This window comes from Hirundo rustica, chromosome 1, assembly GCF_015227805.2.
Source record: "Hirundo rustica isolate bHirRus1 chromosome 1, bHirRus1.pri.v3, whole genome shotgun sequence".
Taxonomy (NCBI): Eukaryota; Metazoa; Chordata; class Aves; order Passeriformes; family Hirundinidae; genus Hirundo; species Hirundo rustica.
Genome location: NC_053450.1, coordinates 139,415,946 through 139,434,988, shown reverse-complemented (window position 1 = coordinate 139,434,988; position 19,043 = coordinate 139,415,946). Strand labels below are relative to the sequence as shown.

Genomic DNA, 19,043 nt, shown 5'->3' with positions numbered 1-19,043 from the left:
CTTCACTCCCTCATCACGCTTCTCCACAAATAGCTGTAACTCAAGTATTGCAGTGTAATGCCTGGTTTCCCTTTTATGCTGTAATCCCACCCAGCAGAGTTTCAATGACCAATTCCATCCTTCCCACATAATGAGAAAAACCAGTCTGTAGCACTGTTATTACTGGCATCGCAAATGCACGCACAAATGCACAGCTACCTGGAAGGTATTGGCTCCCAGCACAAAGTTTTGCTACCTGAGGGAGGTCCTGGACTTGGATATCCTTGGAAAGGATAGGTTCCAGTTCCAGCTCTAAAGCCCTTCTGCTACCGTGTTAACCTGATGTACAAAACTAGTCCTTTCTCACAGTATCCGCCAGGGTGTTCTTGCCTGCCATCAAAAGACATTTGAGAGGTCTTGTGACACCTGTGGATCATTACAAAGTGCCTTCCAACTCACTGCTGGTTTTTTTCTAATCAGGATAACAATGTAATTGAATATTAAAACAGATAATTTCTTCTCTTTGAACTTTCCTAGCCAAACTTAGTCTGCTATGATAAAGCAGAATGTTTGCTACATTAAGGTGATTAAAACACCAGCCCATGGAACTGTACAGCTATAGCTACAACAATTTATATAAATTAAATATTAATAGGAATATGGATGAGAATATTTTCCAGGATCTCAGTGCCCTATTAATCTTAAATACATGATATGCTTCAGATTTTTTTGCTTTAAGATAATGTTTATTAGTCCCACTTTTATATGGTGCTCCATCACAATTAATTCTGCACTGTATTTTTTAACAGCTGTGCCACATTTTGCTAGTTTATATATAAGAAAGTAGATATTTTATTCAGAAATATGAAACAGAACCATGATACAGTCTAGTTAAGGCTAGTTACTGCTTGAGACTGGCAAGGATACAAAAAAGCTAAATAGGATTTTAATAATGTAGGTTTTATTGAGAAAAAAGCCACAGTGCAACAGAATGTGACTCATTTAATCTAGAAGAACTGCAACAACAAGAATTTCATCTTGAATGTGCATCATGCAAGAATGCTATATGGAGTTCACTGTATCATGCCCTGTTTTGTTGTATAACATAAAAAAAAGTAAACAAAGTAGCAAAGGTTTGCAGCAGACATGAGGCATGAATTATACTCATGAAATTAATTAATTAGGTTAAGGCATGCTAACAAGAAAACAGATTTTTCCATGACTGGTCTAATTAATGAAACTTCATTCCTTATGAACTCCTACTGTATGTGCAGACACTTTTTCAGCAAGCCCAGCTTCTTCCCTCCCTAACCTGCATCCCCCAGCCTCTCACTCTGTACCCCAGCCCTAAAATCCTCGTTTCTCTGCCATTTTCTCCAGCAGCCAGGCCTGAGGCACAGTGTGGGAGGCACCAGCACAGTTTGGGAGTCACCAGCACCGTGTGGCAACCAGCACCATGTGCCCACCGACCACCCAGGGCAGACCAGGCAAAGAAGGATCTCCTGGTGCTGCAGGTTTCAGCCTTTGCTCTGTGGGAGCACACATAAGGTCTGTTTTCTGCCCCAAAACTGTTTTTCGCAGAGCTTTGTAGGACTCAGTTCATACAACCTCAGTTGCTAAAACATGCCACTTCTAGGGAAGAGACAGAGAAAAGATTGGAATAGTTATAGAAAGCCCCTATGATGTAAAAATCTGTACAGCTTGACCAAACCACTCATTTTCCTATATTGCACAGACTGAAATCCTGTCAGTCAAGTTAAAGCAGTAAAAAACCCAAACAATTCAACAAGGCAGTATCAGACCAGCACTGTGGACACTGCATTTCTGCAACAGTAACATGTGCCTTGAAAACAATTCTTCCTCCTTTTGTTTCATGTGAGATAACGACTACAGAAATCACTATGGACCACATCCAGCAGAAAAATCCAACAGTGAGTGCATCTGTCTAAAGGTATTTCACTCTCACCTTCCACAAGGAAAAAGGATCATTTGATAGGAAGTAAATCCTCCCCTTTTTTTGAGTGCTCAACCAACATAACCACTAGGGCTTGACTCATTTCAAAAAATAGGGTGGTTCACCACTACAGCCTGTGCTCATCTCACTTTGCTTGCTGATTTAAGCCGAGTTACACAGTCACCACTCTTACAAGACAAAACTTCTCTCTGCAGTGCTTCATCACTAGTGTTCCATTCCACAGAACCACTGGGTAGTGGAGTATTTGCGCTATGGTACCGTCACCTATTGGCTCTATGAACAGTGAAATATTGGCCATGCAATAATCCAGCCCTACAGGTTCCAACTGCCAAGGTACCTTCTGCTCCTTTCTGCATCACATTCCCACCAGACACTTCTAGACAAGATCATCTGTATCCTCTTTCCCAGCCCCAGCTCACCTAGGGGAGGTTATATATGCCATGTGTTGTGGTTAGGAATGGTATTGCCCAATTTAGTGTTCTCACTGTAAAACCCCAGACCACGTGCCACTTGCCCACTTCCCCCCACCTCCCCCTGCAGCAGGATGAAGATAAGAACTGGAAGTACAAAAAAGTAAAGATCACAGGATAAGAACAATTTAGCAAAACAGCAATGAAACAATAAAAGAAACAGTAACAACAAACAGTACTAAACCCAGAGTTTTAGGCAAACAATTCACGGGTGAGTGGTCCCCATGTGCCACCCACGCTCCACCCGTGGTTCCCCATGCACATGGTGTGAGGTGATATCCAACAACCCAGGGTCCTGGCTGTGCCCCTCCCAGCTGATGCTGACTTTAACCCTGTCCTGGCTGGAACTGGACATCAAGTCCTCAACACTGATGCTTCAAGAAGCAAGCTGACATCTTCTTTGGGCTCTCTGCTAGCATGAGTCTCCTCTTTAGTAAGATACTGAACCACAACTCAGAGAATCACAGAATCTTTGAACTGCTTACAGTTGAAAAGACCCTTAAGATCATCAAGTCCAACAATAAATCTGACACAAATTAACCACAAATCCGTGTCCCCCACTAAAACATACCTCTAAACACCCACACATTATCCACACTGTTTTTCTCCTCCTTTCTTTACCACCTCCAAAACCTGTAGGAAGGTCCACTACTTGCTCCAACTGTACCAGATGGCAAAGCACAGCAATATAATCTTAGCACAGCATTTAGATGAAATGCAGAATTGCATCATAGTGTTAACATCTTGTTCTCCCACTATCACTCCCATCCCACCATCGCTGCTTACAAAAGTGTGGATTATGTCATTGTCATGTTTCTCATACCTGAAACATCACCTTCCCCATATCTTCTCTTTCTCCTCACTTTCCCACTCTCCTCTCTTTCTTTTACTAATATAAGAAATGGAGATCCCCATGAGCTAGAGACCCCCATTCCTGGGTTTCCTTTTCCTAAAATATCTGAAAACTATCCTATGTATGCACACAAGTGCATACATTTGTCTGTATGTATGTTACCTAGTTTCATTCTTATGCTTTAGTCCAGAATTAAGGATTCTGTATTAATCCTGCCACGAAGGTGACAGAAGGTCACACAATATTAAAAATAATGAGATAACCTGTTCATACAAAATACAGAGTTTGAAAAAGGACACAGAGAGTCTTCAGTTACAGAAATATACTGAAAGGTGCAACATCAGCAGCTCTTTTAAACCCAGAAGATTAAATTTGAAATATCATTATTTCTTGACAGAATTATTTTGAAAAATCCATTGTTAAGGAAAGTATTGTATTTTACGTTCAGAGCTCTTCAGTTAGATTTCTTAAATTAAGCTCATTTCCATGCCCCCATCCTTCCACCCCCATAAACATCAGCTCGTTATTTTAAAAATGCACAGTGAATAAGAAAGAGGCAATTAAGGATGAGGCACTGTAGAAATTGACTGTGACGGGTGTTCAAAGAATGAATCAGTACTTGACTTCCCTGTTCTTTTATTCTTCCTTAAGCATCTGCTTTTGACTTCTTTTCTGATTTCCCCTTGGTGCTTGACCCTAACAAAACCTCCGAGACCTCCTTAGGAAGTGAGGAGCTACGGGAAAATTTAAAGAGCTATAAAAACCCCAGGAATGTCTAGTGACTTCTGCCTGGCTTTGATTAACCTTCATGCTCCAATGCTACTCAAAGCACCTCATTTGTTGAGAACTAGAGTATTAGACTTTCTCATTATCATTAATAGCTACCTTTACACCATATTGGTTTTCCCATTTAACTCAGAAAAATCACATGTTCTTTGTTGGCAATTGGTTCTTCCCCCAGGCAGAACACAGCTTAGCTGCAGGAGGGAAGCAGTGCTTGTCAGGAGTATTTGTGATGCCTGCAGTAAGATATTCCTCCACCTTTTAAGACCTGTGGATCAAATTAGATTTGCCAAAAATTTCTACCAAATTTCTATTAATATCACATTGTTCCCAACAGCATAATTGCTGTGAATGTGTATAATGAAATATATATCTAACTTGACTCAGTCTTTTGCAAGGCACCATCTAGGAGTATGATATTAAGTACCAAATTTGATACTGAGATATTCAGCACTAAAGAAGACTACAATATCAAAAATGTAGGAAAGGAATGGTCAGGATATCTGGGTGGAAAACAAAAGATAGATTCCTAGAGAAAGTAATTCTAGATTAACATACTAAATAGGTTTTTTTCCCTCTTTGGGTTACGCAGAGAAATACAGATTTATTCAGAAGGCCAGCCAATGCCCACAGCAGGATTAACAGTGAATCCAGACCAGGTTGCTCAGGGTCTTGCCCAGGATCCAGCTGGGTCTTGAAAATCTCCAGGTACGGAAATTCATAACCTCATGAGCAACCAGCTCCACTACTTCATCACCCTGACACTGAAAATGCTTTTCTTGTATAACATTGACCCCAATATTCATTCATATGGTATAAAGTTGAAATCTATTTCAATTTGTCAATGTCTTTTGCTCTCCCACTTTACACTGCTGTAAAGAACACAGCTTCACCTCCCTGTAGGTGTTGGATAGCTTGTGTTAGGCGCATCCAATGCTCTATCTTCTTCATGCTGAACAAGCCCTGCTATCTCAACCTCTTTTGCAGGACCAGTGCTCCAAGCCCTGACCATTTCGATGGCCTTTCACTGAACTCATCTAAGTTTGCTAACATCTGGACACATCATTGCAGATATGGTCTGAGTGAAGGAGAATGATCACTTCCCTCAGCCTTCAGGCTACTGTCCCATTGATACAGTCCAGTCTGCTGCTATCCTGCATTGCTTTGTGATGATCAAGGATGAGGACGTAGTGCATTCTTGGTTTCTTATTCAATTTTGTTTTGTTTACTGACCCTGTCAGCACAGGTGCCAAGTAACACCAAACAGCTGGATGAGCAAAGCAGAAGATTTTCTTCCCAATTTTGCAGCCTATCCTCACTTAATATGAATGGAAGATCAACAGTCCTGTCAGGGTAGCTGCTTCCTCACATCATGTGCAATCATACAATGAAGCTGGTAGAATAGCAGAACTGCAGTGACAACATGAGCCACTCAGTCTCAGGCTTTTTATCTGTCTGAGATATAGATAACAAAGCATCCAAGCGAAGCCCCCAGCTCTTCCATGTCTACTGCTCTACTTGTTTTACTTTTTGCGTCAGAAATTGTTCCTCAAAATACTATGGGGGTGTGGGATTTTCTTGGTCAATTTCAATGCAAAGATGTGGCCAGACACAGCATTTTACAATTACAGTTTTTTTACAAGCCTAAGTAAATGCTTGTAACCAGGGACACAAATTAAAGGGACCTACAAGAAAGAGCTCTGTTTTAATGGGAAAACAAGGGTTTCCACCTAAAATGTGACAAGTCAATAATGGATCATGAAATGCGAGATATTTTCAGTTCTCATTCAGTTTATGAGCATAATATCAAACCTCCTCTAACATGCCAACACAGTAATGAAACGAAGATAAAAAATGAGTGAGTGTACTTCATCCAATATGTTCAAGTAACAATATACTGCTTATCTCTTTGCTTGAATAAAAATACTTACAGAATTTATCAGTATTTTTTTTCATTAAAGTTTAAAGAGGGAAAAGTACTAGGATTTTATCCAGCATACACAGAAAAGGCTTCAATTTTTAAGGGGACTGTAGGAGTGGGAATTGAAGTTGGGCCTCTAAATCTTAAATCCCTGAGTCATGTGTGAATGCACGGCCAAGCCCATGGAACCAGAATTTGCCTCATACTTTTGCTAGCAGGTACTGATGCTTGTGAGTGTGTAGCTTGTCTGCTATGACTGCCTGAAGAAAACAGCCCTTGACATAAGAGTCATAAGAAAACACAGTGAGTACACAGACCACAGTCTATTGCTTTACCCACCATTGCTGTGTCTAAACACTTCAAAAGCATCTCTCTACAAACACTTCATCAGAAAACTTTTGAACACTCTATGAATACTTCTGTGTTTTTTATATTCAAGGAAAACACATTCACCTCCTGTGAAAAGGGGTTCTTGCACAATTTAACAGTTAATGTATACATATTTTTCGTCAAATCCTGTCAGCATTCACAGCTCTCCAACTCAGATTAGTCGCATATAATTTGAGCAGGAGAATTGAGGAGAAATACACAGTGGGTTTAAAATCAGAAACAGCACTTGTTTATGATAATATTTGCAGCCCTTCCATCTAAGTACCCACACAGATTGCACAAACTCCCACAGAGATGGAAATTAACATGTGAAATACCTGTGCAGCTTGAGTGTCACAGTTCCATAAACAGTAGCAAAGCCCAGAAGACGAACCCATCTTAGGAGAACACAGCGAAATATACTTGGCTCAAAATACAAAATGACAACCTATAGAACAGAAAGATAGAGAGAGCTTCAGTACTGCTTTCATGAGAAAGTAGTTCTTCATTCAAATGCAGAATAGTTGCAAAACAGGACAGCAGACACATTTCAGCTCGTACTGCTGTATATTTAGATTTTCTAGTAAAGCGTTGGGATGATCAGATCAACCAGCTGGCACAGTTCTAGGCACCAACTCCCTTTTGAAGGGAGCTGGCAAAAGCCCTGTGACAGACTGGGAAGTGACAACACTTTTAAATGCAATTCCACTGACTTTTCTTAACTGAGTGAAAACATGTACCCAGAAAGGAGGCTAGAACAGACGAGGACTTTTTCCTTGAGCTATTCAAGTCATATGCAGCTGGTTTAATTCTGGTTTGATAGGCTGTATTTACTAGGTTACACTTCAAAGTCATTCCTAATAAACCTAGCAAAATGATAGCTGCTCATTTTTCTCTGCCAAACTAAAAATGATTTCACTAGCCTCTTTCTATCTAAAATATGAAATATTTATGACACATTTAACTCTTTCCTCCCCATATATTTCACCTAAACTATATCAAATCTCCCTATGCATCACCACTTTCTTAAGGAAAAAAACCTTTTTTTTTCACCTATGCATTTCTCTAATCACAATAAAAAAAGTCCTACCAGCCTTTTGCCCTGTCTACCAAGAACCATCCACAAGGACAATACTCCATTAGCAGTAAAAGAAAGCTACCACTGTAGGTATAGTGCATATAGAAGCTTCACTATCAAGTAAAATACTACTCTTCCCTAAAACAGGGTTGCTAAGTGACTTCAGTCACAATTTCAATCAGGAATCCATTTCTTCTCATTCCAGCAGACATTGTCCCTGGTGTTCTGAGGGTTGTTCCCATATTCCTCCCCACTCATTTGGTCCCACCAGGAGCCTGCTGTCCCAGGGATTTGTCAGAAAACTGCCCCTTCCCCATCTGTAGACCCTGCCTGGTCCAGCAAACCTAGATCCCAAGCATTCAATGGGTCTGACCAGAACCTGGTAAAACAACCCAATGCACCATAGTACAAATTAATTAGGTAATCCTGGTCTAGAGAAAGCAAGCACTGAAACACTTCAGGCCATCTGTCACAGCTTCATTTACAGTCAGTACATTCTGGCAGCAGTGGTAGTATTGGGCCTACTGGCTGCCACGTATTATTTTCCTAAGTAAATGCTCTTCCATGTGGGAATTCAAGTTCAGGATATTGGCCAAAAGCCCAGGACTACATCCTTTGGGTGACACAGACTTCTTCAGAAGAGTGGGGGCAAAAATGGCAGATGTAGGCTGGGAGAGATGGAAGCTGCTGTGTTTCGCTGGAATGCTTGTTTATACAGAAGAATCAAACTATTTCTTTTTAAAATATGATTTGCTGAAGCAAACTGTGCTGCAAAATGTAATCTGCTTTTTTTTTACTGTTATTGGACTGACATAGAATCACAGGATGTACTGAGTTGGAAGGGACCCACAAGGATCATCAAGTCTAACTACTGGCACTGTATAGGACACCCCAAGAGTCACACCATGTGCCTGAGAGTATTGTCCCAATGCTTCTTGAACTCAGCTAGGCTGGTGCTGTGACCACTGCCTGGAGAGCCTGTTCCACTGCCCAACCATCCTTTGGGTGAAAAACCTTCTCCTGATTTGACGTGCTTCAATGTAAACATTTTCTGGGATTCTGACAAATTGTGCATGTAGGAAAGGCAGCAGCTTTTCTCCTTGGAAAATCAGCTGGAAAACCAAAATGCATCCACATATGCATGACCATGCTTGGGCAAACAGAGCATCAGCAAAAAAATTCTCAGAAAGATCTGAATGGCAGCAATGACCTCTTTTCCTAATACACAGTTATATACATTAGGACAGTTGCAGAACCTGAGCAAAGTCTGTAGCAGTAACTTGTCTCCTGAGGTTTGCCAGAGGGTAAAAACCACCATGTTTCATCTTTGCTTCTTTCAAACAAGGAAAACAATGTCAAAAAAAAGACTGGCATACAGGGACTCTGAACATTTCAAAGTTGATTTGAAAGCAGAATTTTTCAGATAATTGAAATGGGAAGGTCTGAAAACTCTCCAGGCATAGAATTTTCTGAACAAGGGCAACAGCTCTCTTTGCCATGCAATCTGACACAGCATTTTCATCTGCCGCTGCTTGTTGAAACATTAACTGCTTGTGTCTAGAACATCTCATTGATCTGCATTGAATCATTTGTATGAGCAGCTGAGGCATTTGGCTAGATATCAGCCAAGAAACCACCACTTCAAATGCAGCCTGGCGTGAGCTGGCGTGACAGCTCACCAGGAAGGCTGCAGAGGCAAGGCTCTGTTGGAGAAAACTGTTCTCATTTTCCTGTCTGAAATAGACACATTTTAACTGTTCCTTCACCCACTGGTGAAGGATACTGCAGAAGTAAGACTTCATCCAAGTTTGAGCCTCTTTTGGATCTTCCTGTGTTTATATGATGGAGAATAATAACAGTGCCTTCACAAGGGCAAGCATCCATTTCTACCTCTTCTTGCATGTGGTCTGTCATGGAGCCAGGCTTTGAAGAGGCAGAATTGCTATATGTACATTTTGTTTTCTTCTTAGGCATTGCAGAAGATTATTCTAGAACATGTCATTCCCATTCCCATCAGGGCTCACCAAGATGTTCAGGTAACTGTCCTCTCTAAGCTCTTGTCAGAATTATGTCTCTTATAAGCACCATGAATTTTAGAGGTACAGTTTTTAAACAGAATTTTAAATGGAACTATCTTTAATAGATTTGACAGAGGGGGCTGTAGAAACACTGCCCTGGAAGCCTTGCTCAATTTTTTAATCCAAGTGGAATACAATTCTTGCCATGAATCTGGTCCAAAGTATGACTGCTGCACTCCATCCCTCACTCTCCCTAGTACAAAAACAAGCAAGAAACAAAAAACAAAACAAAACAAACCCATACAAACACACAAGCAAAAACCAAACCAAAAACCCAAACCAAACCAAACAAACACCAAAACCAAACCAAACCAAACCACAACAACAACAAAAAGGAACACAACACAGGGAAGCCTTTGGTTTGTTTTGTATCAGCCTCTTCTACCTTATCAAAACCCCCATTCCCTCTTGTTATCCCCAGAGTTAAATCTTCTTTGAGTGACAACAAATGTGCAGCAAAAGGTTGCTGAGCTCCAAGTGAGGAGTGTAGGGTGAGCACCAGATTCAACCCACATAACCAGGCTGCTCTCAGCAGAACAAGGGAATCCCTCAGTTCTAAAAGACTACCGTGCCCACCAAAAATCTGACAATATTTCATTCTCTCTTTTAGCATTTATGATGCATTAGACCATGATCTTCTTAAAAATGCTGGGAGGCTTTGCTGATGGATGGAACAAAACAACTTTACTGTTCATAAAGGAATGTGTTATCGTCAGTTTTGCCAGCTCCTGGCATCCATTTAAATATTAGACACCAGTTTCTGCTACTTAAACAAAAAGATCTGGGGAAAATTATTTGGGAACCAGAAGAAGATAAGCCAAACAGCGGCTGTTCATGTCCCAGTTACTGCAGCTGTGCGTGAGACTTCACGAACTGTGACTTGTCTTTGTCACTTGGACAAATGCATTTAGATGTTTGCTTTTAAACTCAGTGTGGTTTAGGCTGTTACTCTCCTTGCCAAAACATTGTTCTAGTAGTCACACTACCACTTGTGGAGTCAGAGATGAAAAGACTTCCTAAGGTCACCAGCTAACTGTCAAGTGTGCTTAGAGTTGGAGAATTACGGACACGGAAGAGGGACTTAGCTCGCTGACACAGCGATCAGCCAGCTCAGCTATTCATCTGACATGATGAACAGACACACACAGCCCCTAAAGACAAGAGCTGAAGTCAATAACAGCACTTCACACATTACAGCAAATTTTCCTTATTGGGACAGGTAGGAAAGCAAAAGTGCAAAGAGAACTAACACTGAACAACTGAACATTCAAAAACATAACAGAGTTCATACACACACACACACACACACACACACACACACAAAAAGGGAATTAATGAGTTTTACAGGCTCAGTGCCATTGCTTCTTAAAAGATAAATAGCATTTAGAAAGATTCTTAAAAAAATAATCTACCTTATTACAGCCCTATAATGTTAATAGCGAGCAAAACTGTGCAGCGCAAAATGCTCTTTTGTCTTTCTGATTAACTGTACTGTGCACATTAAAAGATGGTTAATTCTGCCCTTCACCTTGGCACCAGATCCAAGCAAAAATACTTTACTACTGTGCACTTCCCCAAGGTGCACTGACTGGGATTGAGTCTGCCTAAATCAAACATATAATTTCTTCTTATAGTGTTTAGGGGATCTAGTAAATTAGACCACCTAATGCAAGTTCCACAGATAACCCAGGGATAAAAACAAGTACCTTTAAAAAGTTCAGCTTCAGCTCCTTGAAGAGGAGTTTGGCCTAAAGGCTTCAAGTACACATCTCCACTGACTAGAAAGGCACTACAGCATTTATTTTAGGGAACTTGCTTCACTATATGTCAATTAATAATCTGCATTAGGAGGACTAAGCCAAGCTGTAGCAATTTTAGCAATTATATATTATAGCAATTTTATAGCCAGCTGTAACAATTTTGTAATGTATTTAAGATAAGTACTTTTTACTTCAATTCTTAAGTCATAGAAGTCAAATGAATAGATCAAAAACTCATTTTCCTCTACAGTCATCAAATTGCTATACTTCATGTAGAGAGGAAATGGGCAACACTATAATGTCTCAAAAGATCATAAGCCAAAGAGCTTAAAAAAAATATATGCATTGTCAGTGCCAAAAATCCTAAAACTAAACATGAAAAATTTTGAGCAGGACCTTAACTCCAAAAGCCCCAGAGAGTTCAAAATTTTTGAACTCTTCTTTTTTGAACTCTTCTTTTTTTTGTCCTGGTTGTAAAATCATGCTAAGGTTTAGGCTGGAATGGACTTTTAAAGATCATCTAGCTCCTAGTGCTGTGGACAGGGATGCTATCCATGTTATATAGATGAAAATGAAATTCAGAGCTTAGAATTTGAGCATCAGCATCATCTACTGATGGATCTGAGGTGCAAGTCACCCACACTAGACAAAAGCAATGCAAAAGTAATATTTTTTTTCTCATTTGCAAATACCCAAATTCATCTTAAAAATGTGCTCACTTAACCCACAGAACTTTACAGGAAAACTATCAACTTTTTAGATTGAACTTCAGAATTTTCTGCAAGTACTCTGCACAGTTCAATGCAGGACATGAGACAGCCTTTCAAGATAATGCCTTTTGGGCTAATTCCATTAACAAGCATCTAGGAGATACTGTGAAGAGATCCATCTGATCTGTTCCACTGCCCAACACCATCTGCCCTTGCCTGACTGCAACAGCTGTTTAGGGCTGTCTCTAGGCAATTCTGCTATGCAACAAGCCATCAGATACTTCCTCTCAGTATCCTGCCGTGCTGAGGGATGGGCAGCCTTCCTCCTTCTGCCGTGCTTCATTAGTTTCTTTCAACATGTCAAATATCCTCCAGGATATCAAGTCACCTATTAATGCCTCAATCCTTACACTGAGGAGGGATTTCCTGCAGCAGAGATGGCGTTTGCAATGTTAGAAAAGCTTGCCATCCAACCTCATAACAGTCTGGCACTACGCTTCCTAGGAAAGGGACCAATCCACTTCTATGTGGGCACGTTGCCATCTTAACAGATGGGATGAATGAAGGCATTCATGAGCCTGTGCACACTACGGGCACCACATACCCCTGCTCGAAACATGAGTCACAGCTCAGATCATCTGCTTAAATATTAGCCACGGCACAGCTCCTTATCCAGCCCTGTACCAGCCACAAATATTTCCACTGCAGCTACACACAGCATTTTAGAGGTATGACAGCAGCTGAATATATACTTAGGCTAATTACATAAGAACACTTCCTTCCATTTCCATCCCATTTTTTTTAAACCACATGTGCTTTTTAAGATGTTACATCTTACTATAATAGGCCTGTGAGCACGCAGTACCATCAAACCCTGCTATCCTTGCAAATATCGCAATTTTAAAGCAGAGCTGCACAGATCATTAGCTCAAATGCCACTGTAAAGCACACATTTGCTGCACAAAACCACAGTAACTACTTAGTAGGTTTTATTCTTGTCTCTGAATTGGAACTGAATCAACCTCCCAGTACACAGCATTGGAAGGACTCTGCTGCTGGGGGCAATGCATTTCAGGTAAGATGTATGTCACAAGCAAAATCCTTGCAGCCATTTAAGTAAGGTCTTCTGGGCTTCTTCATAAAAGAAGACAAATTTTTCCTCATCACCCCCACAAACTCCAGCTTGAAATTTGGCCTACTGAAATCCTCTTTCCCCTCCCAGTATACTTTCGACTGTATATTGGTGTTCCTTTCATTGCCGATTTTATAATTTCTATTAAATACATATTAAACCTCTGTCTGTGTTTCAGCAAAGACATGTCTTGCCTGTAAAGTCTTTCGGAAGGCCATGATCCAGTATAAGCACATAACCACCAGCACTGGAGTAAAATAAAAGGGCAGACTTCCAGAACTTTGTTCATCAGAATGCGTTGCTATCAGTAGGTTTTATTACACTATGGATTCATACTCATCAGACAGTAACAACAGATCTCTAAACTGCTACTGGAACTTTTAATTCAATTATCTAAATTGATACCTATTTTACAGTGGGGTCATTTCACACACTGAGATATTTAACTGGAGTTTAAGCAAACAGAACCTTCAGGATCATTCTGGTTTGACAAAAGACTGCATACTCAGGATGTCTGTTACAGATATATCTTCAATTATTTTCCCTCTTTTTTTTTTTTTTTTTTTTTTTTTTTTTTTTTTTTTTTTTTTTTTTCTTTTCCCCTCCTTCCTCTGTTTATAAGGGAGATTTCAAGTAATTATTGACAAGACACCCTGAATAGGCTATTTTGGGGAATATAAACGTCCATGTGATTTCCAAGAAGCTGTCATGTATTTCCTCCAATTTAAAGAGAAAAAGTGATAGGCCACAGATCCTACCAGCTCTGGAAATATTTATTTATAAGTGATTTGAACACATGGCCTGAAAATGCATTTATTCACCATAAATTCTAGCCTTTGCTTAAGCCTTACTAATGATCCAGCTTCACTGTTCCTATTTCCTTTGGCCTAATGAATAGTATTCTAAAATCAAGTAATGAAAAATTAACAACACAATGGCTTTAAAAAGAGACATGCTTGCATTCTGTAGACAGATTTGATCACAACAAATTAATTTTTATGCCCATAAGACCCACAGAGTAGAGAAGAGCAATCCAGGACTTTTTCCTAATAAAGGACAAAACTTTGTCACAAAACGGTTCACTATCTTATGAGAGACACCAACTGATGCCCCCACTGAGCTGGTTATAAATGCTAAGGGTTGAAGGGTACTCCAAGTGTCAATTCACAATCAACAAGAGAAAAGAGATACAAAGAAAGAGAGCACACCAGGTCTACACCCTCTCTGGGGAAAAACAAAGCATAAAAACAAGTCCTACCAAAAGGACTAGACCTCTACCCCAGGCTGCTGTGAGAACTCTCTGAGGAACTGAGGAGAAACAGAAATCACCTTGAACACCAGACTATCAAGTATGTTCTCTGCATCTACTTCCAAACACAGAGATAATGCTTAGCTTTTTAGTATAATAAAATTAACTATTTAACTTCAGCTGCAAACTTTTCAAATACAAGGAGAGATTTCAATGGTACTGGCCCAGGGAGTGGTGATGCTAAACAGGTAAAACATGATCATTCAGGCAGTGTGAGGTCTCCCAGGCTAAGGGGCTACAGGCACTGAGGTGCTGGAGGTGGAAAGTCCTTAGGGGCAAATGTTTGTCCAAGAAAGGTGTCTTCTTGACCTCTGCTGGTTATTGGATGCTTCTGTAGGAACAGTAAAAGACAGGGAGAAGGTCTGAGGCTCAGAAGTTCCATTGAGACCATGCCTAAGTGTAGCACAATAAACAAATTACCTAACACTGAAAAATCCAGGCTGAAAAAAATTTTATTAGTTTTTATCATGTCCCATGTAAGGCAGAAGAGAATATAAAGTCTGAATTGCACACTACGCTTTCCCTGCTCTCACTCAAGTCTAGCTCACCAGTACCATAAAGCAAAAGAAGCAAATAAATACGTTTCAGAGGGTCCAAAAAGTAATGAGCTTGGTTGGCCCAAGTGACCTTACCCACCTCCTTTGATGTGCCAGCTATTTCTCTGTCTTTGGTACATGTCTGTCCCTCACATATACGTTGACTCCCTCCTGACAACCTCACAGTCCTTAATACAGTTACCCTAAAAGTAGCCTGAACAGCCCAGAAGTCAGTCCCTGAGGACCTGAGAGTTGGCTCACCTCAGCAATTCAGACACTTGAACTGGCCAGATGTGAACTTGGATGGATGTCTGAAATTTCCACTGAAATCAAGACACTATTTCAGAAAGTTTGAAATGTGTTTAAACAAGATTCTTTAAAAACAACAAAAACTGTTGTGTTTGAAAATTTAAAGCCTACCAGAATCTACCTAGCTGACTGTGTACAGAGCAAAATGCTTTTCCTGAGCCATGTAGGTGACCAACCACGGCCCAAAAGCACAAAATTAATGCATAGTAATTGATCAGATTTTAAACATACTTAAGGGCTAGTAAGGGAATCAGGAGCTGTTGACTTCACTGAAAGGCAACTACCAAAATATTTTAAAAATATCTTTCTTCCTGTTTTCAAAAAGAGTGCTAAAAGCAGTGTATATAGCACTGATGATCTGCACTCTTTCATTTGATGTTTTTAAACTTACACGAAAAGGTCTTCAATTACTTTCCAGTTATATACTGAAAGATACATGAAAATGTGGTTTTCCTGATGAAGCAAGTGGTCAGGTTTTGAGTGAAGGTTATTAGATGTGATCTGCCAGCAGCAACACTAAAAGCAAAGATGAGCAGAGGGGGCATTCAGGGCTCCAGCTTCATGCACACTAAGGCTGAGAAGAGAAGCACAAGTGAAATACAGAGAAGAAGCTGAGCTCCTTAATCATTCAAAGCTTCTATTTTCATAGTTAGCATTACATAGAAAAAACATAATTCAAAATTCATAGAAATAATTTCATCAGAACGTTTTATCTCAGCAATGTATAGGCACGCCAAAAATTGTTCATGCTGATGCAAAATTTAAAAGTGGAAAATCAAAGGAAGCTGCAAAGTCAAAATATCTTATAAAATATTTGCTTCTTCTGCCAGTTAGCTTTTATAATCCAATTGCTTCCTTCATCTGTTCAGATACATTTTCTGCCATGTGACATGCTACTTGGGTAAATCACAACAGTCAACTGAATGTCCTAGTTTACCTACTTCGTATGTGAAAAAAACCCCTAAGCTTACTTATTGTGTGCATTACTATTGTCTTTTCTTATGACCAAAGAAACAGAAAGAGAAACTTTTTAACAAACTGAACCATATCAAATGAAAAAATCCTGATATCTCTTCAGCCTATTCATTTGTCAAACAACTGACACATTTTAATAATAGTTTTAAGGATATGCATTTTCATTATTTTATTAAAACCAAAGAAAATCCAACAATTAATTTTAAAAGCACATCTGTGATTTTAGGAAAAAGGAATCTTTTTAAAACGTAATGTAAAATAGTCTATATTAAAATAAATCTTGCAAGAGCTGCAGCTAAATCAAGACATAATAGATTAAATTATTCAGAGCAATTTGTCAAGTATACTTAATGCAAGACACAGGTCATAAAAGAAACTCACATAGACTTTTTGATCTTGTTACACTATAGCTGAAATCCCTACAAATATACAGTGTAAGGCGTGAGGGGGGGGAGTGTTATTTGAGCGTTTCCAAATAGTGACTCCTACCTGGGGAAAAGAAAACATGCAGTATTTTAGAGTTCCAAAAATACATATCTCGTCATCTTAATCTAATAAAGCCAGAGAAGTAGTTAACACAAATTCTGTGAGAAAAAAAAAAAAAGCTATCTGATGGTTTAGGTTCTTCAGAAACACCTCCTGCCTTGCTGTACAAGCTCTCTCTGAACTACATTTTGGCATGTTCATGAGTCAAGGTAGGAATTTTATTCACATCAACTATTAAGATGGTTATTTGGAAAAGGGGACAGACCACGACTTTGAAATTTGCTGCTAAACCACAGCAAAGAGCAGGACAAAACTGTCTGCTCTCCTCCTCAGGACAATTTTTGTTGGTATTTATTCTGACAACAAGCAATTTAGAAAAACTCTGTCTACAAAATACCAGCCAGACATCTCAATCCAGCCGGTGCTGATTAGTTTACTGCAGACATCTCTGCTGGAACTATTGACTTTTCATTTTCAGCTTATGCACCTGTAGCAACAGCAGCAGTGGGCACAAGCCAGGACCACGGCGTGACCAGCCTCCAGAAGAAGTGCTGGGAGCACTCCATCTCCTGATGTTCCCGAACGAAGACTGGATGCCCGTCTGATAAATCTGCTTTAGGTAAACTGAAGCTACCAGTAATTGGATGAATTGCAAAAATGAGTGGCATACTCTGCTGGCATGATCCACATTAATCTTCAATCTACAGTAATCATATCAAGCAAATTATGTTATTAACATAATTAATTCATTATCGGTAATTAATGAAGTCCAGAAGAAGCCAGCCATATCTGCAAATGCAAAATTCACTCCACTGTAGAAACTAGGGAAATAGGAATGAAACATTATTTTTCTTCCTAGTAGGAAGACATCTTTATAGTTCTTAATCACATGTATATGAACACTTTTACCTTCCAAAAGAATTTTTTGGACAGTTTACTTGGCTAAGAGGGCCAGAGTACTTATATTTTTTTGGTCTAGTCAAAAGGAAAAAAAAAAAAAATAATAGAAATCTATGCATGAAAAATATTTATACAGTGTTGAGCAGATATTGAAAAATTATTATAACCGAGAAATTAAAACAAATTTAGCAAAATAAATTTCTATGTTCAAGATGATCAGGCTGTTCATTTTCTTTCAGTCACATATGCCACCCAGGTGATTTTTAAAGAACAGCATATAATTAATCACATGCTTGTATAAATATTTGAATACATATACACTTAAATGCAGAAATAGATTTGGTGCATTGTTGTGATTTCTTTTTTGCCTGTAAAATCATGATTCTCTTTCAAAAATTATTTTTCATGCACATTGATTCTAAAGCACATTGATTCCAAAATAGCAGCATAATTTGAGTGTATCTGTGCCAATGTTTTCTGCTTTATGAAAAGCAACACAGATCAGTATCAGTCTCCTGCAATCCTAATCAGCCCTGAAATACACTTTATTGCAGAACAATTCACAGAGCGTCTCCATGAGACATAAAACACTCCTTCACACAGCATGTGAGCAAGTCTTACTCTTTATATTCACTCTCACTACATTCAGCTAGGGTGGTTTGATATTATAATGCAGCTTTTTCTATTGGGACTAGAAATCTGGAGCAGACATTCTACACACCTGTGCCAGGGAATACAAGTGAATCATTAAATTCCAAGACAGTCAGCCCAAGCTCCCTCTGTATTCAATGGGGAGCACCACAGCAGAGGGCAAACCACATCATCCTCCTACAGGCCCCTGGTGCTGTCCTCCAGAGGGGCCTACTTCCCTCCACAGCCTATGGTTAAATATGATATTCAGAGTTAAAATTAATTAAAAAAAAAAAAAAAAAAAAAAAAAAAATCCTGCACTGCAAATAGCCACTCCAAAGTTTTACTCAAAGTTTTCAGTACCCCCTCTTTCTCAAGTGCAGGCAGCAGCTAGTAACATGTCAGACCATGTAAAGCCCATCCATCAACTCTGATATACCAGAGAAGAGAATGAGCTGGAAAAAACCTTCAGAATTATTTAGCCTAATTTAATATTTATTGCTATTTTAAGCTGGGTGTCTCAAAGGAAGCAAAGAACTTTAGAATACTGGAATGAAATGGACCTAGAACAAAAGTTATGTTTCATGGATTTTAAGGCAACTCTTGAAAAATGAAGAAACACAGAAATAAGATGGTATAGAAAGTCACAGAGACATTAGCACATTAAGGGCCAGGTTCTTAATGGACATGTGACATTTCCATTAGAGAAGAAAAATTAAAAAGTCCTAAAAAGGAAGATCTAAAATGCACTGATCTCAAGATTAAGCATACAAGCTGTCATGGAGCAATC

The 19,043-nt window shown here is 39.4% G+C and overlaps 1 protein-coding gene across 1 annotated transcript in view; it reads right to left on the bottom strand.

Moving 5' to 3' along the window:
- GPR158 (G protein-coupled receptor 158) overlaps positions 1-19,043 on the bottom strand; it is a 194,241-nt gene that overhangs the window by 46,767 nt on the left and 128,431 nt on the right. The window contains exon 6 of the mRNA XM_040075372.2: positions 6,689-6,798. Coding sequence (XP_039931306.1) covers positions 6,689-6,798 — 110 coding nt within the window. The remainder of the gene's footprint in view (positions 1-6,688; positions 6,799-19,043) is intronic.